This window comes from Pavona decussata, unplaced genomic scaffold (genome assembly GCF_977016875.1).
Source record: "Pavona decussata unplaced genomic scaffold, jaPavDecu1.1 SCAFFOLD_318, whole genome shotgun sequence".
Lineage (NCBI taxonomy): Eukaryota > Metazoa > Cnidaria > Anthozoa > Scleractinia > Agariciidae > Pavona > Pavona decussata.
The window spans coordinates 12,501-37,090 of record NW_028145709.1 but is presented as its reverse complement, the minus strand read 5'-3'; the positions used below and the strand labels follow the sequence as shown (position 1 = coordinate 37,090).

The 24,590-nt window shown below is 38.4% G+C and overlaps 2 protein-coding genes and 1 pseudogene across 4 annotated transcripts; all 3 read left to right on the top strand.

Moving 5' to 3' along the window:
* Nucleotides 1–3,379: 3,379 nt before the first annotated feature.
* On the top strand, nucleotides 3,380–6,377 carry LOC146454027 (beta-1 adrenergic receptor-like; annotated as a pseudogene). Its single transcript, XR_014859358.1, has 3 exons — nucleotides 3,380–3,468; nucleotides 4,062–4,123; nucleotides 5,319–6,377. The product of XR_014859358.1 is annotated as a beta-1 adrenergic receptor-like (transcript).
* Nucleotides 6,378–8,531: 2,154 nt separating this feature from the next.
* On the top strand, nucleotides 8,532–12,751 carry LOC146454026 (uncharacterized). Its single transcript, XM_085095929.1, has 2 exons — nucleotides 8,532–8,675; nucleotides 11,518–12,751. The coding sequence occupies exons 1-2, from the start codon at nucleotides 8,616–8,618 to the stop codon at nucleotides 12,220–12,222; spliced, it is 765 nt and encodes a 254-aa protein (XP_084952055.1). The 5' UTR covers nucleotides 8,532–8,615; the 3' UTR covers nucleotides 12,223–12,751.
* Nucleotides 12,752–17,482: 4,731 nt separating this feature from the next.
* On the top strand, nucleotides 17,483–22,457 carry LOC146454025 (uncharacterized). Of its 2 annotated transcripts, none has more exons than XM_085095933.1 (2): nucleotides 17,483–17,590; nucleotides 21,235–22,456. In XM_085095933.1, exons 1-2 carry the CDS (start codon nucleotides 17,531–17,533, stop codon nucleotides 21,937–21,939), a joined length of 765 nt encoding a protein of 254 aa, XP_084952059.1. In that variant the 5' UTR covers nucleotides 17,483–17,530; the 3' UTR covers nucleotides 21,940–22,456. The 2 variants fall into 2 exon arrangements, with proteins under 2 accessions (XP_084952059.1, XP_084952060.1); XM_085095934.1 differs by lacking the exon at nucleotides 17,483–17,590 and adding an exon at nucleotides 18,855–18,938 and having other exon boundaries at nucleotides 21,235–22,457.
* The last annotated feature ends 2,133 nt before the right edge of the window (nucleotides 22,458–24,590 follow it).

Sequence of the window (24,590 nt, the reverse complement as noted above, 5' to 3'; positions counted from 1 at the left end):
GGTCACTGTCATGTGGATATAAGTTGGCGTTGGCCATATGTCCAGGATTGGCAATTCCCTTATGTAAGATGGCGATTGCACGCGTGAGGTTTTGAACTGTTGTAGGATTGCTGCGTACAATGTTATTTTTTTCACCGCGAGCCGAAGACTCTCGGCAAATCCTTAAGCATCAACGGAGTGTGCAATGCAATATTCGGTTAAAATGCTAAATGACCGTTTGTTGTATTCTCAAAGGGAAACTTGAACAAACTTTTCATCCGTCTTTTAACAGAGTATTACGAAGACAGGGTTATCTAAGATAAGATAAGATTATACACAATGAAAATTAAAGCGGTGCCCCTTGTGGGGTCGTGTAAAAGTAAAATACTTAAAAGCTAAAAATAACAGCTGCTTTTTGCGGAGATAAAACCATTAAAATATGCTTACTATAGTTACTTTTTGAAAATATAAAAACATTACAAATATGCCACTAATGGGATTAGGAGCTAGTGATATAAACGGTCTGTGTGGTTTGTTTAGTTCAATGACGTTGCTTGTGACGATGTTATGTTGTAATGCAGAATTTGGAGTGCACTCAATTTTTTCGCAACGACAAAATGTTTCACAAAATTTTTTCGATTTGATAAAATGTTTCACAAATTGTCCGCTCTACGGGCAATAATATTCTTCATATAGTTACGGTATTGAATTGTGGCATGTTCATCTCTTTGAGTGTCTTCACTGCATGATGTCTGTTCTCTTTGTTTCTCTGGGTTTCCTTAGGCCTACTATCCGGCGTTTGGTTATTATATATATATTCGTTATATTAAAGTTGCCGTTCGAGCCCCGAATGGAACCCACCTACTAATGTACAAGACCTTGGTCTTAGGCATGTTCCAAGGAAGATTGATTCTGGCTGCGCCGCAGTGCATAGCTTCTGATACATTGAATCCATCCTTATTGGTACAGGCCAACCCACAACATCACCCGCGAGTACATTACGGATGGCAAAAGTACTTCAACACAAGTCTAAAAGTATGCTTTGTGGTCGACGTCGTGCTTTTCACTTCGTCTGTGTGCGCTTGCTTGCGCCATGTCAACGTATCATGTATCGTTACAATCCCAGCGGTGTTGCACTTGACACCCATTTCAAAGGGTGATGACAAAGCATCAGTGTACTTAGTGGACCTACGAAACATTTTCTGAGCAGGATCATAGCTTTGCTCTTTTTAGATAGGGGAACTATGCCGTTAATTTGATTCAAATCACTTCATAATTTGGCCTAGAGCTTTACTCAGTTGTTCTGTGAATGTGAAACATTACTGAAACTTGCAATGTACTTTGAGCTGCGGTTGTAGTGAGTGTGTTGTGTAAAACGAAGTGACTACTAATTTGTGTTATGTTATAAAATCAATTGCAAGGAAAAACACATGATTTAAACTCCCCCTTTGAAGACAGTGTGCATTGAAACACCCAAAGCCTGTTTGTTGTTAACTACTCATGGAAGGCTAGCGCATATTTCCTTAATTATAATCAGTACCTTTAGAGCCACAACCTTGACTTTAAGAAGAGAAGAAGACCTATAATCAGACAGTATCTGGATCAAGGGATGAGAAATTTGGAGCAATACAAGTTGAATTCTCCTTTAGTCGCGATTTCTAGCTGCGTTTTACTAATTGTGGCACTTTTGAAACGCGGCTTCGAGGCAAAAGATGCTTGTAAAAAAATAGTTATAACGGCAAAACGGTTCAAGCTACAAAGGTCTAACTTGGTGACGATAATTCTAGATAGGAGGGTTGTAACATAACTCTGTTTCAGATTTTTTCGTTAATTAACAAAGACACTATCTTTCTTTGAAATAATAAATGTAAACTTTTGGCCTTTTCCCGAACTGGAAACTTGAACACCGGTTAAAATTCTTACCATCATAAGTCAACTTCTGGTCAAGTCTACAAAACCTTTTGTAAAATTATTGGGGTGGGCGGGGGAATATACCAGCATTTACTGGCCTTTGATCTATCTATTCATTCCAGGTAAAATTGGGTTTTACCACTCTTTTGTGTTCATTACCCTTCACTGTGGCACTTTCATACCCTTTTTGATGTAAAATGCACCCTAAAAGGACGCCAAATAATGCTGTGAATTGGAAACTTTAATGAGAGATGCGAGGTGCCTTGCTGTAGTTGTAGTGAAGGTGTCGTGAGAAACGAGGATAATTTCTTAAAGTTTTGACAAAGGAGAGAAAATGTTAAAAAAGTGCCACACTTTGCATCTACAGAGAGAGAGAGAGAGAGAGAGAGAGAGAGAGAGAGAGAGAGAGAGAGAGAGAGAGAGAGAGAGAGAGAGAGAGAGAGAGAGAGAGAGAGAGAGAGAGAGAGAGAGAGAGAGAGAGAGAGAGAGAGAGAGAAAGAGAGAGAGAGAGAAAAATAGCTGGCCAACATTACGTAAGATCTAACCAAGCTGGCCAACTTACTCGCTTTCTGGTAGGGAAAATGATTATTTGTTCGCCTTGTTTCTTTGAACAAGAGTGTGAAACTGATTCGAGACATTGTGAACTGATTCCATTGTGAGCGTTTTGTTAGAGCTGCAAGAGATCACAGGTCTTCAAAAGGGAAAATTTACTAATCCACTTGTCATGCACGCTATTAATTAAACAAGGAAAAGATATATTGCTGTTTTTTTCTCTATGTCACTTAGACTTTTTAAAAGCCCTTTCCAATGTTATATTCCCTCTTCACTCTTCATGTTATGTTGGTTTTGGTCAGTCCCTGTCCGACATAATCTATCTACCTTCTTTAAAAGGCAACATTGAATATATTGATGATAGCTGATAATATGAAGGGGAAAATTCTAGATTAAAAAAAAAAAAAAGACAGTAAACATTTTAAATCTGAAATGAAAATTTCAGTGAAAGATAATGCATGCTTCCTCCGTTGCCACTTCTCATGACGTCATCGATCATCGACTGCAGCTTCCTGTCTCGATATACAACACTTTCTCTTTCTTTCCTTTACTGTTTTCACTGTCTTTCATGTTAGTGTTTTTGAAATTTTTTGTTTCCCTGTTATGTCCATCGAAGCAGTTTTATGGCTTTCCTGTGGTTAGCGTGTCGCTTACAGCGTTTTCACTCCTCTAAATATTTAAATAATTATGGTTTAATGACCATCTGCCGTGTGCACTTTGTTTTGTGTCATTTTAAATCACCGCTCGCGCTCAAGAAGCAAACACCACAATCTCCTTAAACATAAGCGGTGTTTTGCGCCCAGCTCAAAGGACGTACAATGGCGGAAAAGAGAATTTTGCTTCCTTAATGAGTGAACAACTAATTATCGACTAACAAGGTATGAAGACAAAAGAAGTTAATCCCCGAAGATGACTATTATTTACTGCTGAGATAAGAACTGAAACCTCGAGTACTGTGCCGAAGAGAACCTTCAACGTTTTCAACTTTTAGCGTCAGAGCGGGTTTGTTGTATGATATTCATGTTGGTTGGTATTTTTTTCTGTATTTTGGATAAACAAGCATTGCCACTTTACGCGATTGCAGCAGTGATGATCCATTGAAGGCCTCTTGAATGGATCGAAAATAGATTTACTAATGTTTCTGCATTGCCATTCGCTCACAAGCAGATTTGTTAAATTTTGGGTACTCAGCAATTTTAAGACATTACATTAACGCTGCCCAAGAATAACAGTAGCAGATGCTTCTTCGTTTTACCTCTAAGCTGCAGCAATTTCATCAAGACTTATCTATTTCTTTCGCTCTCGTATGCATCATCCGTCTGTTCAACGGAAGCTTGGTTCTCTTTAATTTATTGACCCCACATCTAACCAAGCATTGATTAGTTCTTTTAAACGCGTTTTCTTTTCTCAGTCAACGACTACAGTTGATGCGTACGTATATCATTAAAAGATGTACTTGCCAGGGTACGAATCAGCATAAAAGTTGTGCTGCGTCTATATTGTATGTTCGGGAAGCTTGCATCATGTGACCAGCTGAGTAAATCACTGGACTAAAAGTGAATCAACGATAAATCTGTGACTGAGTCAGTAACAATATTCTCTCTTCTATTTTGTCACAGACCACTTATCTTTTATCTTGAAAAACGCAAAGGAACGATGAAGAATCGAACACATCTACGTGGTAAGTTTGATATACTCACAGATGGTAGATAAGTGATAGGTAAGACGCACTGCAAACAGTTGCTTAATTTATCATGGTTCTATCATGGTTTCTACAAACTACCTACATGTTTTTCTCAGCTTTAGTGCCAGAATTTTGTTGTGACGAGCTTTGTAAAACAGCCATTAACCATGGTAGACCATTAGCATCAAGCCATTATAAACGCACTAACTGAACAATGCAGAAAAGATAAACAGCAATTATAAGCAAATATATTTTTCTTTTATATAATAGCCCCTGAATTTGAACTCAAAAAGGTTTTCTCTTGCAATTTCTTTGATTCCATCTGTTTATGTAATTCATTGCCTACAAGAAAGACCTCTCTCGCCTGTGGTGATTAAAGTCTTAAAGCATTGATCAGTGTACCAAGTAATGGACAAAGCTCAACGAAAGATTAGGCTTGGTACCTTCATTACCATTTACCGATAAGTAAGTGGTAATGAGATGGTAGATAAAATAATCGGCTTTTTTATGTAGCGTCGATCCATCGAATCAAATCTACCTGCTTGAGGCCTTACTGACAAATACTAAAGTAACACTACCAGTTATATCTGTGGGTATCATACACCTTGCAAACATGCATAATTAGCAGCTGCAAGTTAAGACTTTCGGCGTAAGCGATCGATGAAATCGATGATCCATGGAGAGCAATGGCAATTGACAACACTCGATAGCAGATACTAGAAATCGAAGACTAATCTATCGACGAAAGTATTGTGATTTTTAGTAAACATCAACCAACATTGATTTTTGTCCATTAATTTTCATTTGCTCCGGCATTTCATCGTCTACTCGTGTACCAGAGGATATGGCGTGGCGGTTTTCGTTTTCAGGCCTTTCCGATTATTTAACGGCTAAACAACCCAAAAAAACAATTGGCATTAACAATCTCTTAATATTTAAGCATCAGTGAATTATATTACGACTTACGTGTATATGTTTCAGTTTTTATCTTTAAAGTCACTATCCCGTAGGGGAACATACAGCAAAGGGATTTTACCTAGGTGACGTGCCTTTTAGTACAGGAGCACATTTGAGATAGGAGCACTTAATGGAAAGAGGAAGAATAATAACTGAAATTAATCTTTTATCGGTACTTATTTCAGTGCTATGACGTCAACTGCTGGTCAGTGTACATCTTTTTTCTTGTCCACAGGTTTGTTGAGAAATGGGACAGACCGTCCCGTATTTGAAGGGTATTACCAATCAATTTCCATGGGTCCTCTTGCTGTCTGGAGCATCCTCCATAGTGTCATCGCGGCGTCAATTATATTCGCAAACACTCTTGTCATCGCCTCCTTCATCAAGAACGCTAATCTGCGCACGCGTACTAACTGTCTCATAGTGAGCCTCGCCTTGGCGGACTTCCTTGTGGGTCTCGTTTCGGTGCCTGGTTGGCTAGTGCTCATTCACAGAGAACACGATAGGCATTTGGACTGGTATAAACTTGTCATGGAAACATGGTATGTCTTTGAAATTCTCGGAGGAGTAGGTTCGATCTTGCATCTGCTCGCTTTGAGCTGGGACCGGCTGTGCGCGATCGTGTGGCCACTGAGACATCGCTCCTACACAAGAAAGAAGTATGTGACTATCATCTGCCTGGCATGGCTCAGTGCTACGCTCGTTTCGGGTCTCTCAGTGCCTGGAAACAGGATTTCGCCCCAAGTCTACAACATGGCTGTTATATGCCTGTGCTTTTTCATGCCACTCATCCTGATCTTCGTGGCCCAAGGAACAACCCTGTATACAATCAAGCGCACCACTGCAAAATTCTACCGTAATTCGAGTCTTAGACGAGATGTAAGAGCGGCCAAAACAATTGCGATTATGATAGGCTTGTTCTTGATTGGCTGGCTGCCTTTCTTTCTTTTCGTTGGGATTGGTGCAGTTTGTTCGCGGGGATTTAAGTGTGTTACTAGCACACGCAATTTTTGCTGTCAAACTGTTGCAATACAGCAATTCACTTTTTAACCCAATTCTGTATGGGCAAAAATTTCCAGAATTCAGAAAGGCTTACATAAAGATTTTATGCTCTGCCAAAGCATACGGTGATAAATCGCGGTTTACAAGAGGCTCTTTCGGGCGTAGAAAAGGATTTCGAGCTAGTTCATCTACGTTTTTACGACAATCCAGCGCATCAGACGGGCAGAGCGATAAGCTGTCACACATGACGCAGAAAGATGGTGCTTTAGTGCTCATGGTGAGCGGACTATGAGACAGGTTCTGATTTGCTTCCACGGTATTAACCGCCGAGAGCGGAAAAACTCAAAAAAGACATGTGTAAACTCTGCGTGAGCGCGGGGCACCAAAACTTCCAAACATGGCAACAATTTATTTATTTTTTTTATAATGTTTACTGTGCTACCGCATATATCCCGGTAAGTAGCGATAATTTTCCCACACAAGAAGATAACTGCAGATGTATCCTTGCTGTGCCGGCTCGATTATGGCTTCTTAGACTTTGAATCCCTCAATGTACCTGCGACGTCTAAACAAATCGCCATAGAATATCGTTTCAATATCACTTGTGTTGGGGCCAAATATGAATTTTCTTGTAACGAGGAACATTTAGAATTAAATAGAGATAAAGCTCGGGTAACACAGAGTTCATTTGGTGTGTTAGCCATGCACTGGAACCTGTACCGCAAGTCCAAATTTCGTTCTTGTCCTTACATGGTGTTAGTAAAAAGACCGGTCCAACTTTATAGCACGTTCGATGAAATCGGACAAAGTGTTTTTAACGTCAAAAGCCACTGCTAAACAGTTTCAGCTCATTCACGGGTCGCTTGAGCCTGCGAATAGATATAGACAGAAAAATTGCAGAGAACGTTCCTCCGCTCTGAAGTATTAACCTCCATTATTAGTAAGAGGTACATAGGCGAAAGCTAAAGATTTCACCAGATTTTGGAAAAGGGGAACGTACAAGGCAGGCATGGGATACCCTTCCTGAATAAATGGTGTACATTTATCTCAATTTGTTCTGTGTTCTTCTATTTGGCGACAATAAAGAAAACCATTTTACAGAATTCTGTGGAGATTGGACCTCCTGATGTTTTCACTAATGTCTTCGTAAATAGACCAAAACATTACACCGTTAAAACATTTTAAGGGCTCAAGCGATTAATTATAAGCATATGGATTGGGTGGTCGTTTAAGTCGCTCAGGATTAATTACCTTCTGCGCTGAAGATAAAGCGGTTTCCAATTTAGTGTCGTAAAACCAAAACCAAAGTAATTACTCTGGCCAATCGCAACAGATGTAAACAACACAACGACCCAATCAGAATTCGAAGCAAATACATGTAACTGGTGCCAATGATGCATGAGTGGGAAAACGCGGGCGGCGAAAACATGGTTGGTTTGGGTTTGGATTCCCATTGGTTGAGTTAGTGGCGCGAGTTTTGTTAACCAATCACAGAGCGTAGTAATGCAAAACCAAAGCAAACGCGAAATTACTTTTGACACTCAATTGAAAACCTCTCTAAACAACTATGTTTTAATTCATTCGATCACGTTACTTTGGCTTGGGAAAAAACTTCTGAAAGGTTTTCGATATTTCTGAAAATTTATCTTTCTACAAAGGGGGAACCGTTTAAAAAATTGCGATGACATAACTAAATATTGACCAATATTGCGATTTCCCCTTACTTGCCGCGATATTGACCCCGAAGTGGTCTACTTGAATAACATTTTAGTGGAGGGTCGAGAATTTTGATTTCCCATTCCAAAAACATTTCGATTAGCTGGCCACTTTTTTCTCTTTCTGTTATCTATGGGTGTAAATTAAATTAGGACAAAGAAACAGGAAGTTAATGATGTGATACAAAGGGACTTTCCCAACTAAATGATCCTGTTTGTCTAACAATCATGCGAACAATGTGAGACAAAGGCTAATTATAATAATGTTGTTTGTAGTTTTAAAACGTGGGGCGATTTAGTTGTTAGTAACAAGATTTCTACACATTATTTCAAATTAAAAATTCAACACTGGAAAAATTACTTTTTTAGTAATTTAGAGGAAGTCAAATTGCTCTCTGATCTTCACCTACTCGAAATGGTCAAGCCAGTTTCTATTTGCCACCAAAGCGCTGTAATTATACATGCACAAAAAACAGCGGAAAAATTGTTAACTTTAATGGGATGAGTCATCCAGTCTCAGACGATTTTCAATCATAAAAAAATTACTGATCTTAAAATGCGCTGAAATGCGACTTATTTCTGACATTATCCAGGCTCGAGGGATTTCGAAACCACGATAACAAAAGGATAGTGATTTAGCGATTAGGAACTTTGTTTGAATATTTTTTCCAACTTCCGGCGAAACACGTCAAAGATGTCAAAGTAATTTCTTGCCCTTTGGGGACGAAGTGGGTATACATGTAAATTGACCCACCATATATCCTTTTATCTCATAACTTGTTGATGATCAAACGTATTACGATCGCAAGTATAAGATGAATTCTGCTGTTTTCTTGTTGCTTTTTTGCGTTGTTATTTCCCATGTTGAAGGGCAGGTGCGTTCGCTTTACATAATATTCCCGATTATTATGTATGCTGGTTCACCTAATGCGCCATCGAGTAAACGGAAGAATTAGGGCATCGAGCGGTCCAAAAAAACGGTTTTTTAAAATTCTTTTTTCATATATAGCAAATGGAAATTAAAATTTAAGCAGGCTATTGAACTTTTTAACCAACTAAACGCAACCGAAACTTGCTTGAGACAATTAACTTTGTCATGCAATTACCGAGAACATAGTACACTGTTTTATTACTGTTGACCTATAGCAACGTGTAGAGGCAAGCAATTTTATTTAAAATTAGTCGAAACGTTTTTCGGCGAGATGCGGTGCAACGTTGATACCATGAAACGATGTAATTTTCCAAGCGCTTCGCAAAGCGCAAAATGTAGTTTTGAGATCCATCAACGCGAAAGTAATATTTGCGGACGCTCAAAACAGTAAATGCCAACTGTACTTCATGTAAAGCCAAATGCGATACAATAGAATACTGAAGTGGTCTATTTGCATAACATTTTAGTGGAGGGTTGAGAATTTTCATTTCCCATTTCAAAAACATTTCGATTAGCTGGCTACTTTTTTCTCTTTCTGTTGTCTATGGGTGTAAATTAAATTAGAACAAAGAAAAAGGAAGTTAATGATGTAATACAAAGGGACTTTCCCAACTAAATGATCCTGTTTGTCCAACAATCATACGAACAATGTGAGACAAAGGTTAATTATAATAATGTTGTTTGTAGCTTCAAAACAGCGATTTAGTTGTTAGTAACAAGATTTCTACCCTATACTTCAATTAAAAATTCAACACTGGAAAGATTATCTTTTTGTAATTTTGAGGAAGTCAAATGGCTCTTTGATTTTCAGCCACTCAAAATGGTCAAGCCGGTTTCTATTGGTCACCAAATGGCTGTAATTATACATGCACAAAAAACCGCGGAATAACCTTTAACTTTAATGGGATAACGATTTTCAGTCGTAAAGAAACTGATCTTAAAATGCGCTGAAATTAGACTTATTTCCGAGATTATCCAGACTCGAGGGATTTCGAAACCAGGATAACAAAAGGATAGTGATTTGTGCGAAAGAACTTTGTTAGAATAGTTTTTCCAACTTCCGGCGAAACACGTCAAAGATGTGCAAGTAATTTCTTGACCGCCGGGGACGAAATGAGTATACATGTAAAATTAAATGACCCACAACATATCCTTTTATCTCATAACTTGCTGATGATCAAACGTGTTACGATCGCAAGTACAATATGAATTCCGCTATTTTCTCGTTGCTTTTTTGCATGGTTATTTCCCACGTTGAAAATCAGGTGAGTTCGCATTACAACAATAGTCCCAATTGTTATGTATGCCGGTTCAACTAATGCGCCACATACATACGGAAGTATTCGATCATCAAGAAGTAAATTTTGAATTTCGAAGAGGACGATAAGCGGTCCAAAAATAACAGATTTTTATTTTTTTCGCAGCAAATGGAAACTTTAATATTTAAGCAAGCTATTGAACTTCTGAACTAACTAAACGCAACCGAAACTAGCTTGAGACAATTAATTTTGTTTTGCGATTGCATAATACATAATAATACACTGTTTATTTTTGAGGTAAGCTATTTTATTAAAATTAGTCAAAACATTTTTCGGCTAGATCCGGCGCGATTTTGATACCACGAAACGATGTAATTATCGAAGCGCCTCCGCTAAGTTTAAAGGAAACACTGAATGTACTTATGGGATCTATCAACTCGAAAGTGTTCGGACGCTCAAAACAGTAAATACTAAATATTTAATGCATATTACTTAAGCCTCGTTCCGCAACAGGCGTCGCATCAGCTCATGATTGACACCTTGCTGACAGTCATCTCGTTTCAGGTTTCTAGTTTTCCGCGGGCTAGTTTAGTATTAATTTAGTCTTGACTCAAAATTAGTTCAGTAACTCAAGCAAATTCTCTTATGAAAAATTTCTTTCTTGTGTTCTGTTTTCCTACCTTTTGGGCTTCCTTCATTCGGCTGTAAAGTTTTTCGATTACTGCATTTCTCGACTACTGATTACTGCAGGATCTGAGGAGAATCAGGACTTCGCTGATGGAACCAAGATGGGTCCCTATCTTCTGCCGCGCACTTTTCTGCACACAGAATTCCTTGGGGTACAGGGACATTAAAGACGAGTCTGTTTTATTTGCGTTGAATCCACATAAATCGTAGTCATCCGACAGTGATCCGATAATTGCGTGTGAGGTTTGACACTGCAAGATCATGGTTAGATCTCATATCTTCATGTTTGCTGCAGTTGATGGGTCTTCCCTTTAAGCTAGTTGCCCATTTTAGCTAAATTTCTACCAAAATTGGCTTTCGTTTCTCCGTGTCCAGGGGTTCGTTTGAGCCCCGAATATGTTTACAACTGAAGACTCTTCGATCACAAATCTGTAATTTTCGAATTCTTAAGTCCATTTTAGCACTTAAGCCACACAAAATACCTTCTAACGTTTCCGCCTAAATGTAGCCAAGCAATTTTCTTGTAATACTTATAAGTCAGTTCGATAGGACGTCCAGTGACATTTGTTTGTCATGCCAAATTGAAAATGACCAAGAACATGTCCGGAAGTTAAATCAAATGAGACAGCGACTGGAGTGGTTTTGAATTTAAAAAGTCAGGGATAATTCACCATGGCGTATGATGTTACCATGGAAATAATGCTTTTGTAAAACGAAAAATTGAACCGTCTGACGTTGATAGAAACCGCGTTACTACTACTGACCCATGTTGGAATAGAGATTAAGGTGATGGTAGACAAAATTTACGGTGCTGTCATCAAATGCCTTTCTTTGTTTTAGTCTTTCAGTCACATCCATTTGGGAAAAAATGGCCTCGTCGCCCGTACCTGTTTACACTACCTGCAACGTGGAATATTCGAGAACGGCTTTTACTGGCTTTTTGACAATCAAAAAAAGAGATATGTGGCTTATTGCGACCTCTCCTCTGAGCCAGGTGCAGCCTGGACCCTAGTCGTGTCTTGGAACAGGGCATCAAGGAGCTTGCCTCATTTCCGAAGCAAAACGTTTCTCCAAGATGCACCTATCAACCAGAATACGCCAAATTGGAACGCGTACCGCCAGTCTCTGGCCCGAATGAAAAGCCTTCGTAGCCGTTCCACACACTGGCGCGCAACCTGCAGTTTCAACCAACCCAGCTTCCAAAACTTGCAGAAACCAATTGATTACAGAGATTACATCAGGGGCAAGTTCAGCGACCTGGATTTCATGAAATTTCTTGGTTTTGGCCACTGCTTTCCGGTTGAATATGTGAACATCCGTGGACACGCGGCTGGCAGTGGCACCACGGTACAATTCTGGCAGCTTCAGAATTTGTACTTCCCTCACGTGGACAGCAGTTTCTCTGGCTGTGCGTTCAAACCTAACTCTGGAGCAGTCCCCAGTGAAGACAACTTTGGTTTCTATGAGTTTTTCAACAGCAACTTCCGCTGCACCGCGGGAGATGATGCGACGACCCAGTGGTGGTTTGGTGGATACTTGGCTTGATTGGAGCGTGACTCAAATCAAGGAAGACAATTCAAAATGACCAGTGAACGTTTCGTATATAATTACTTCCTTTAAACAGCCTCTTTCATCTTTCAGTAATGTACATGAAAAGAAGAAGTAATACTTTTCTTATGGTTAGAAACGATTTGATTTTATACACTGAAAAAGAAAATTGAAATCTTCTTTAAGACCAACCGCCAACAACTGTCGGTTTGCAGCTGTATTATTCGTGGAAAATTTTGTCTGTTTATGGTCTTTTCTAAGGCTCTTCTCTTAAAAGTGTACTTTTTAAAACCTGACCACTACTACGACCATTTTTTTCTGTGTTGTTTTTAGCCTTTGTCATGAAGATAGAAGCAGAGCCTTGGAAAATGTCTCAGGAATTAGTTTTCCTCTTGTAATGATACAACCAACAGTGGCCATGCCAGCATCTGTTTTATTTCTTACGGTTATATCACTGCTTGACTTTTACATTCAGGTTATGACAATAAAGGAAACGACCACCAAATATAACACGCCTTGATTTTGTAATGCATTCTCCTGATACATGTATACCTTGTGTACCATAAGAAGTTCATGCAATTGGAGAACAGGGTGCAGAATGTACGAGTTGATATTGGGGTTTCAAGGGTAAAAAGGAGTGTCATTTTAACTCGAGCTGTACACCCATTCCTCTCCCTCGCAGTGCACCGAAGAAGATTGCAGGAATAAACACAAACGGTGTATGAAGAAATTGATCGTTACTTTTCAGGACTTTAATTCGCGAAAAAAAGAAGGCAGCAGTGTTGTTCTAAGCAAACATCTAAGGACGTCCTTTTTTGGGTATTTTGAATTTCATTAATAGAAATAGGAATCCTTTAACTAGCCCGGTTACAGAAAACAGAAAAGTGAACGTGCTGGCCTCAGAGACCTGCAGCGAAGCTGGACTGATGACTTCTAAACGCAGAATTTCAGCAAGAAAACTTTGTGAAACATTTTATTCTCGGAAGTTAATAAAAAAAAAAAAAAAACGTCAGCCTTTGTGATAAGAATGTGGTTCGGAACTAAATAGGTAAAAGCAAGTCGTGTTTAAATTCAGCGAAAATTGGGAAAAAATACAATCTGCACCTCCTTTGTCCTTGCCTAAAGGCAAGTTTGCTGGCCTAAGGGTTATTTGTTATGATGGTGTTGGAGTTACGTATTGCTTGTCAAAAACCTCTGAGCGGAAAAATGAACTATTATTATACACATATGACACATGCGCCTAGCAGACAAATTTGTGCCCGTCATTGCGTTATCATAACCCACAGACGGGCACAAATTTGTCTGCAATGCGCATCAACACAAGCTTTTCTTTCCCTTTCCAAAAACAAAAATCTAACTGATCAACAAATTAAATGGGACAACAAAAGTAACATGAAGTTTAAACCCGGTATAACCACACGTGTCCTTTATTACAACAAAGCCAATTAGACAACTGGGAATGTGCCCTTGTCGGGTAGGCCTTTTCAGAAGTTTTAGTGTTAACTGCTGCAGTCTGTGATTAAATAGCTTAGTTTGTGTTCTCCCTGAACACACACAAACCAAAAATCCCTGATGACACAGACTTAATGTGGGGTTTAAGACCTCAGATGCTGGTGACCTTGAAGGAACCAAACTCAAGCTTGAGGCTTGCATTGATAGTGTCAATGCCTGGTTGCTGCACAATAGCTTGCAGTTAAACAATGACAAGACGAAAATCATAGTCTTTTACGCCAAGCATCGGCCTGCTCCCCCCTGGGCTGTCTGCAAGTAGCCAGTGCTAAACTCAAGCCCACTGATCATGCAAGGAATATTGGAGTTAATTTTTGATTCCAATCTTCGTTTTGATAAACAGATCGCACATATATGTAAATCTGCATTTCACTCAATTAGATTGGTTTCGAAAATTAGGAAGTTTCTTAGTATGGAAATTGCTTAGACTTTAGTACATGCTTTCGTGACTTCTAAGCAAGATAATTCTAATGCACTTTTTTGTATGGCCTTCCCAAGTATAAGATCCAGCGCCTGCAATACGTGCTGAACTCTGCCGCTACGCTAGTTACATTGTCTAGGAAAAACGATCACATATCTCCAGTACTAATGGAGCTTCATTGGTTGCCAGTCGAACAGCGCGTAGAATTTAAGACCTTATCAGTTGTATACACATAAAGTAGTGATTAGTATGGCACCTGTTTATCTTCACGAACTTTTAGACTTTTATATCCCTGGCCGTAGCCTTAGATTAGGAAATATGCAACTTCAAAAGACACAATCGTACAATTAAAAATCGTACGAGTTCAAGGCATTTTCTATATGTGTCCCCCAGCTTTGGGATGCCCTTCCACTGGAGCTAAGGATGTGCAATTCCGTAGGTAGCTTTAAGAAAGGCCTGAAGACTTATTATGATCACATTACTTACTACAGGCACTATTTTTCCTGTTGAAACAGAATCTTTTCTGATTAGCTTGGTGGTATTGGTGAGTATCAGATGAAGTTGCCCTTTGTGGCTCGTCCTTATCCTCCTTTGCCTTTGATTTCCTGATAATGTTATTGTGGCCGGTAGGTAGAAATACCTTTTAAGGACGACACCTTTTAAGCTGTGAGGATTTAACGTCAAGGACGTGGAATATTTCGGCAGTTTATTTTCTCGCTACCAAACTTGCGATTCTTATGGTACCAAGGTTTGCTCTCGAAGAGGTTTGGTTCAGCAATTTGGAAACCAAGTGTGCAGGTATATTGAGTTCAGCTTACATGTCCATTAAGCCATCTATCGCTGGTACTGCTTCTTTTTACGTGATACCCTGGTGATCTTCATGTACAAACTGAAAGATACTAGGAAGCATTGCTTCGGGGATTACAATATATAGGATTACTCCGCGGATGAAGAACACGGTGGGAGTAACACAGGTGACATTTGTTTTGCTTAGGTTTTAACCTCTAAAAGCCTTTCAGACTTCACAGAATATGGCCTCTCTCATTTCTTCGGAGAAGGCATCAGCAACTCATCTCATTCAGTATCACGAAAAGCAGCACAGCAACACGCTTACAAAGACCAAGCAGATGACTTAAATTGCTAACTAAACAAAAAATGTGGTGAATGCGTGAGTGATCGTAAAGGTATTACGTATACCTTGATCTACGACACCACCTCATCTCACTAGAGTGGCAATTAAAAAGTGAAGAGAAATTATATTGCAAAAACTATAGTACACTTTTTGTTTACAACAATCATGGCCCGGGAAAAAAAAGGACAGCACACAGAAATTTTAAGGTACATGTAACGTTTTAATAATATAATACTTGAACCAACGTTTCCTGAGCTGAAGGTTTGCCTGTTATCAAATGTAGGGTCTAAAGACATGACAGAATATATAACGGTGACTAGATATCACCAAGAGGTAGAGTAAATTTTCATTTGAAGTGTAATGATAAAGATAGTTAATCCATCAATAAGGTTTCGTGTTTAAACGCTCGTATTGCCACCAGTGAAATCACATTTTATGTGGTGTTGTCGAGGAGTGACTCTGATTGTACTGCTCTAAGATTAGATTTTGTATTAGTCGATAGTATGAAATAATACAGTGATAAAGTGCCATGTATATTGAAACAAAATATTTTCATAAATAGCCTAGTACATAGCTGACTGTAGTTGTTTACCATGAAAAATACGCTCGGTTATCAGCGCTGAATTAAAGTGCTGATAAGAGCTAATATACCAGCAAAGCTGTGGAAAGCATTAAGCGTATAAGTCACGCTATTTCGAGGGTTCTTGTGTTTTGGAAACTGGTAAGAAAATGGCATGGAAACCACAACGCGGTCCGACTTTGGCACATTCGATGAAATCGGACAAAGTGCTGGTATTTTTACCCCAGAAGCCACTGCTAAACAATTTCAGCTCATTCATGGGTCACGTGATCCCGCGAATAGATATAAACAGAAAAATTGCAGAGAACGTTCCTCCGCTCTGAAGTATTAACCTCCATTAGTGGTAACAGGTACATAGGCGAACGCTAAAGATTTCACCAGATTTTAGAAAAGGGGAACGTATAAGGCAGGCTTCTCTGGCAACATAGGATACTCCTCCTGGATAAATGGTGAACATTTATCTCGATTTGTTCTGAATTTTCCTATTTGGTGATAATAAAGAAAATCATTTTACAGAATTCATTTCTGTGGAGATTCGACCTCCTGATGTTTTCACTAATTAATGTCTTCGTAAATAGATCACAAATTTACACCGTTGAAACATTTTAAGGGCTAAAGCGATTAATTATAAGCATATTTGTTTTAGTCGCCCAGACATCTTTTGTTGACAATTATTAAATAAGATCTTCAATCAGCTGCCAAATAATTCTAGAATGACGAGAGGAAAGAAATCAGCTCAATTCTTGAAAGGAACAACTCGATATTTCTTAGAATTTATCTTTCTACAAAAGGGGAACCGTTTAAAAAATTGCGATGACATAATTAAATATTGACCAATATTGCGATTTCCCTTTACTAGCCGCGATATTGACCCTGAAGTGGTCTACTTGCATAACATTTTAGTGGAGGGTCGAGAATTTTCATTTCCCATTCCAAAACATTTCGATTAGCTGGCATTTTTTTTCTCTTTCTGTTATCTATGGGTGTAAATTAAATTAGGACAAAGAAACACGAAGTTAATGATGTAATACAAAGGGATTTTCCCAGCTAAATGATCCTGTTTGTCTCAAAATCATACGAACAATGTGAGACAAAGGTTAATTATAATAATGTTGTTTGTAGTTTTAAAACGTAGGGCGATTTAGTTGTTAGTAACAAGATTTCTACACTATATTTCAAATTAAAAATTTAACACTGGAAAAATTACTTTTTTAGTAATTTAGAGCAAGTCAAATTGCTCTCTGAACTTCACCTACTCGAAATGGTCAAGCCAGTTTCTATTTGTCACCAAAGGGCTGTAATTATACATGCACAAAAAACAGCGGAATAATTGTTAACTTTGATGGGATGAGTCATCCAGTCTCAGACGATTTTCAATCATAAAGAATTATTGATCTTAAAATGCGCTGAAATGAGACTTATTTCTGACATTATCGAGACTCGAGGGATTTCTGGCGAAACCACGATAACAAAAGGATAACGATTTAGCGATTAAGAACTTTGTTGGAATATTTTTTCTACTTCTGGCGAAACACGTCAAAGATTTGCACGTAATTTCTTGCCCGCCGGGGACAAAGTGGGCATACATGTAAATTGACCCACAACATATCCTTTTATCTCATAACTTGTTGATTATCAAACGTATTACGATCGCAAGTTCAAGATGAATTCCGCTATTTTCCCGTTGCTTTTTTTCGTGGTTATTTCCCACGTTGAAGTGCTGGTGAGTTTGCTTTACAATAATAGTCCCAATTGTTATGTATGCTGGTTGAACTGATGCGCCACATACATACGGAAGTATTCGGACATCAAGTAGTAAATTTTGAATTTCGAAGAGGACGATAAGCGGTGCAAAAACAACGGCTTTTTTCATTTTTTCGCACCATAGCTATCGAACGTTATAACTAAGTTAATGCAACTGAAGGCGATACAACTAAACAAATAGATAAATACACTATAGACGTTTACATAATTATTACCATTAAAATATAATAACGCATAGAGGCAACCGAAACGTTTTTACGGCTGAATACAGCTTGATGTTGATACCATCAAACGATATAATCATCGAAGCTCTAGCTCTCCCGAAAAGGCTAAATGGCAATATGTACTTTTGAGATCTATTAACTCGATTCAAGTGTTATTTGCTTACACTCATAAGAGTAAATGCTTGCTAAATACCTAATGTTAAAGACAAATGCGATAGAAGAGCCGAAATACTCAATACTCAAGCCTTTTTCCGCAATCGCACAAAAGCGTTTCGATTGACAGGCTTTTTTCTTCTCTTTTGGTTACTTAATGGTGTGAAATAAAATTAGCTTAGACAGTTGGGACTGCCACAGTTCTTTTTGTCGACTACATGGAAGTTGCGAGGTGAAAAGTGAACATGAACTTTAATTCACTCATAGCTCATTTAATGCGAAAACTATAAACAGTATTTATCGATTTCTTCACCCTCACTTCTTCTAACCAGCGATCAGACATGTTCTTTCCCAGGGTTGTATTTTCTAATCCTCGGTCTGTTGTCTAGTTATTTTAAAATACCTAGAGTCTGCAACGTCAGTAAATGCTGCTGCTCTTTAACATAAAATTGGCGCAAAAACAGGACGCGCTCTTCAGTTAATTTATTTGTTTAAGTTATTCTGTATAAATCGTATTTCGCATATTTATGCCATTCCACACGCCATGCCGCATACAATTCCGCAAACTCAATCCTCCTTTTACCCTCACCGGATTGTCGATCATGAAATGCGCCGTTAAATCAAACTTATTTCTGAAATTATCCAGACTCGAGGGATTTCGAAACAAGGATAACAAAAAGATAGCGATTTGAAGTCTCACATTGTAGGAATTTTGTTCGCATATTTTTGCGTAGTCAGCGAAACGCGTCAAAGCTGTACAAGTAATTTCTTGCACGAGAGGAAATGGGTATACATGTAAATATACCCCCAATATATCCGATTATCTCATAACTTGTTGATGATCAAACGTATTACGATCGCAAGTACAAGATGAATTCTGCTGTTTTCTTGTTGCTTTTTTGCGTTGTTATTTCCCATGCTGAAGGACATGTGAGTTCGCTTTAGCATAATAGTCCCGATTATTATGTATGCTGGCTGGTTAAACTAATGCGCCACTGAGTAAACGGAAGAATTGGGGCATTAAGCGGTTCAAAAACAACGGGTTTTTCATTTATTTCTTTATTTTTTACAGCAACGCAAATTAAAATTTAAGCAAGCTATTGAACTTTTTAACCGACTAAATGGAACCGAAACTAGCTTGAGACAATGAACTTTGTCATGCAATTGCTGCGAACATAATACACTGTTTTATTACTGTTGATATATAGCAACGTGTAGAGGAGAAGCGATTTTATTTAAAATTAATCAATACGTTTATCGCCTAGATGCGGCGCGATGTTGATACCATGAAACGATGTAATTTTCGAAGTGCTTCCACAAAGCTTTATAGCAAAATGTAGTTTTGAGATCTATCAACTCGAAAGTAATATTAACGCGGACGCTCAAAACAGCCTGGTAAATGCCAAATACTTCTTTTAAAGCCAAATCGGCGATACAAGAAAATACTTAGCTTTATACTAAAGCCTCGTTATAAATCGTTCGCAATCACGATAACGGCTCATGATTTGCACCTTGCTGGCGGGCGAATAATCACGTTTTAGGTTTTTGGTTTTCCGGGCTACTGATTAATTTAGTATAGTCTCAAAATTAGTTTTGTACTGACCGATCTTGGTTCCGTCAGCGACTTCTTCTCCTCAGTTCAGACAGTAATCAATGCTCGAGAGATGCAGTAATCGAAAAAGCTTACAGCCTTGCCAGTGGAGGAAACAGTTAGAAAAACAGAAACCATTTGAGCTTAACAAAATTTCATAACGAAAGAAACTTTTTAACACAGTCAAGATCCCTCAGTCGTCTTTAGCCGCGCACTTGTCTGTACCCAGAATTCGTTGTGGTACGAGGAGATTATACGAGTCCTGTTTATTTGCGTGTGATTGTCAAATGAAACTGTAGCCATCCGATATTTGAGGTTTGACACTACGAGATCGTGGTTAGATCTCATACCTTCATGTTTGGAGTTGGTGGCCTTCCCCTTTAAGCTACTGTAGTCGCCCATTTGAATTTAAATTTTCAACTGTAATTGACGTTCGTTTTCCTTGAATATTTAACTGCATTTAATGACTTTGAGGTAAATCGAATTGTAATTCGAATAGCTCGTCCTCTGAGACACGAATATTTTTACAACTAAAAAACCTTCCATTATCAATATATTTTTTTTCAATATACCTTTATTTCAAACACATACAACATTTAAAGCCTAAAACGTACAATACTGACAACACTTTACAATCCTCTTTAATAAGTATTACAATTTAAGGAGAAGAGGAGCTTTCTTTTGGATGACAATGGACAAATTCTACCATTTCCTGTTTTTCAGTCGAACTGATATTCGTTACAAAAGACCACCTTTCTTCACTATTACTAAGTTGTTTCGGCTATTCCAAGTCATCTTCTGACAGAAGCCAAAATACAAGAATTCAACTCTGAAACGATTAACATCGAGGATCCAGAATCTTTTCGCTTAGATGAAAATGTAACTATTAATCTACTAAAAGCTAAATACAAAGGCTTTTACTGGCTAATTATTGATAGGAAATATGATGATGAACAAACAGGGCCAAAGCGGTGGAATAAAACTATTCCAATGGAGAAAACAAACTGGAAAAAGATATTTAAATTGGTTCCAAAGACGTGTAGAGAAAATAGATTAAGAGAATTTAACTTCAAATTCATTCACAGAATTGTCGTGACTAAAAAGGAGCTCTTTAGATTTAATATTAAATCAGATAGTAATTTCATATACTGCGGAGAACCAGACTCTATAGACCACACCTTTTTAGAGTGCTAATGTACAAAGTCTTTTACTAAGGATGTTTTTTTTACTAAGGATGTGCTACAATGGTTTAATGTAGAAAATAATTGTAATTTTAATTTAACACAGAAGATTTTCTTTTGGTGTTCCCTCTGTGTCGAGTGTTCTAACAAAGAAATTAAATTATACTCTCCTCTTCCTACGTTACTATATTTATAAAAAAAAAGCTCCAGAATGACTCGCCACCTCTATTGCTCCCGGACTTTATCAAAAAAATAAAATGTAAATATAAAATTGGAAATATTTTTAAAGATATATATAATGAAAGTTCCATTATCAATATGCAATTTTCGAATTCTTTTAAAGTCTATTTTAGCGTCTTAACCATATAAGGATTCATATAAGGATTCTAACGTTTATAAGGTGGAAGTGGCAAAATTTATAGTGAGTTTTAATAAATGATCTTCATTGTTTTAGTCTTTTAGTGACATCCATCTGTACAGAAATGATGTCACCGCCCGATCCTGTTTAGACTACCTGCAACGTGGGATATTCGAGAACGGCTTTTACTGGCTTTTTGACAATCAAAACAAGAGATATGTGGCTTATTGCGACCTATCATCTGAGCCGGGTGCAGCCTGGACCCTAGTCGTGTCTTGGAACAGGGCATCAAGGAGCTTGCCTCATTTCGGAAGCAAAACGTTTCTCCAAGATGTACCTATCAACCAGAATACGCCAAATTGGAACGCGTACCGCCAGTCTCTGGCCCGAATGAAAAGCCTTCGTAGCCGTTCCACACACTGGCGCGCAACCTGCAGTTTCAACCAGCCCCGCTTCCAAAACTTGCAGAGACCAATTGATTATAGAGATTACATCAGGGGCAAGTTCAGCGACCTGGATCTCATGAAATTTCTTGGTTATGGCAAATGCTTTGCGGTGGAATATGTGAACATTCGTGGACACGCGGCTGGTAGTGGAACCACAGTACAATTCTGGCAGCTTCAGAATAATCTCTTCCCTCACGTGGACAGCAGTTTCTCTGGTTGTGAGTTCAAACCTAACTCTGGAGCTGTCCCCAGTGAAGACAACTTTGGTCATTATAACACTATCAACAGGAACTTCCGTTGCACCGCGGGAGAAGATGCGACGACCCAGTGGTGGTTTGGTGGATACTTGGCTTGATTGAAGCGTGGCCCAAATCAAGGAAGACAATTCAAAATGACCAGTGAACGTTTCGTTTATAATGACTTCCTTTTAACAGCCTCTTTCATACATCTTTCAATAATGTAAATAAAAATAGAAGAAATGCTTTTCTCATGGCTAGAAACGATTTGATTTTATACTTGAAATAGTTTTTATAGCAAACCGCCAACAACTGTCGATTTGGAGCTGTATTATTCGTGGAAAACGTTGTCTGTTTTACGGTTTTTTCGAAGGCTTTTCACTTAAAAGTGTACTTTTTAAAACCTGACCACTACTACAGACCATTTTTGCTGTATTGTTTGCAGCCCCCGTCAGATAGAGACAGAGCCTTGGAAAATGTCTCAGGAATTAGTTTTCCTTCTGTAATGATACGACCAACAGTGGCCATGCCAGCATCTGTTTTATTTCTTATAGTTATATCGCTGCTTGACTTTTATATCCAGGTTATGACAATAAAGGAAACGATCACCAAATATAAAACGCCTCGATTTTGTAATAATTTCTCCTGATACATGTACACCATGTATACCATAAAAAGTAGATGCAATTGGAGAACAGGGTGTAGAATGTACGAGTTGATATTGGGGTTTCAAGGGTAAAAAGGAGTGTCATTTTAACTCGGGATGTACACCTATTCCTCCCTCGCAGTCCACCGAAGGAGATTGCAAAGCTGCTGACTACAGGAATAAACACAAAGGGTGTACGAAGGAATTGATCTTTAATTTTCAGGACTCTAATTCGCGAAAAATAGAAAGCTGGAGTGTTGTCCTTGTTTAGGAATTTGAATTTCATTAATAAAAACCGCGGAAATCCTTTAATTCGCCTGGTTACAGCAAACAGAAAAGTGAACTTGCAGCAAAGCTGGACTGATAAGTGCTAAACGCAGAATTTTAGCCAGAAAACTTTGTGAAACATTTTATTCTCGGACGTTCAAAACGTCAGCCTTCAGGTGATAAGAATGTGGCTAGGAACTAAATCGGTAAAAGCAAGTCGTGTTTAAATTCAGCGAAAATTGGGAAAAAATACAATCTGCATCTCCTTTGTCCTTGCCTAAAGGCAAGTTTGCTGGCCTAAGGGTTATTTGTTATGATAGTGTTGGGGTTACGTAAAAAAAACTCTTGGCAGAAAAATGAACTATTATTATACACACATTACATACATGCGCATAGCAGACAAATTTGCGCCCGTCTGGGCGTTCAGTCATAACGCACAGACGGGCAAAAATTTGTCTGCAATGCGCATCAACATAAGCTTTTCTTTCCCTTTCCAAAAACAAAAATCTAACTGATCAGCAAATTAAATGGGACAACAAAAGTAACATGAAGTTTAAACCCGGTATAGCCACATGTGTCCTTTATTACAACAAAGTCAATTAGACAACTGGGAATGTGCCTTTGTCGGGTAGGCCTTTTCAGAAGTTTTAGTGTTAACTGCTGCAGTCTGTGTTTAAGTGTGATTGTCTGAGAAAGTGTTCCAGGGGCCAAAACTTGTGGTAGACCGATTTGGCTGAGACTTGGCACAGAAGTTGGTTGCCATGAGATATTTCAAAAGCCAATTTGGCTCACTTCTCTGACTTTAAGTTTTAGAGTTTCAGGGGGGGTCTCATTTTTGCCCTTTGAGTACAAAAAATCCAGCCTTTCAGGGGTCATTTTGAAAGTGCCATAAAACCCAACTGGTAAATTGTGCTGCCAAATGAATTTGACTATGAATATTACTATAATAGAGCTTTCAGTTCATAATGTAACTTTGCCCTCAAGGTATTGGACAGAGAGAAGCCTGGGGCTAGAGTTTGGCCAAAATTTATGTCAAAATTACAACCCAAAATTGCCATTTTTCAAAAAATCAGTGTATCTACCTGCCTCCTTGCATAACATCCGTACCTATACCATTATTTACATTATTGACCCAATTATCAAAATCAGTTGAGAAAAATTTGGCTTATCACGGTTTGTTGAATTTTTGCCACGAACACTCCATGCCCCTCTAAGGCCCTGGAAAATGGAACTTTGAGCATAATTAATGCCATAAACAAACCAAATTGTTGACATGAAGCCCTGATTCTGTATTTGGTAAGTGAAAATGAATTGTTAAAGCCAAATCAGTTTGATTGTTTTGAATTACCCCGACTCTTACCGTACAAGTGCTCTTAAAAGGCCTTTCATTGGGCAAAAAAAGGGTGAATTTTTTCTTTGAAAACCTAGTACAGTCAACTTTGTCATAACGAACCGACTTTTCGTAAGCGACCACCCGGCATGATCACGTATGACTATAAGAAAACCATTGCTCAAATATCACAAAAGTTCAGTTTTAAAAAGCGCTGACCAAGTGTGCTAGAAGATTTTAACAGTTGACTAGCAAAAAAGGCTGTAATACGATCTATAGGTAAAATTGGATTGTATCATTGATGAAAGATGTTATGTACAAATTTTCAACAGTTCTAAGCGTCATTCGATTTGAAACATTATTGGAATTGTCTGTTTGCCTTAGTTGTTGCTTGTTAGGTAATAATTTTATGTAATCACGTTCAAATCACTTCGGTTTGAGCTTAGTTTCCTAATTTTTTCCCGTAGATCACCACCTCTCAGCATAAGCGACCACTTTGTCCTGCATCAATGGTGGTCGCTTACGAG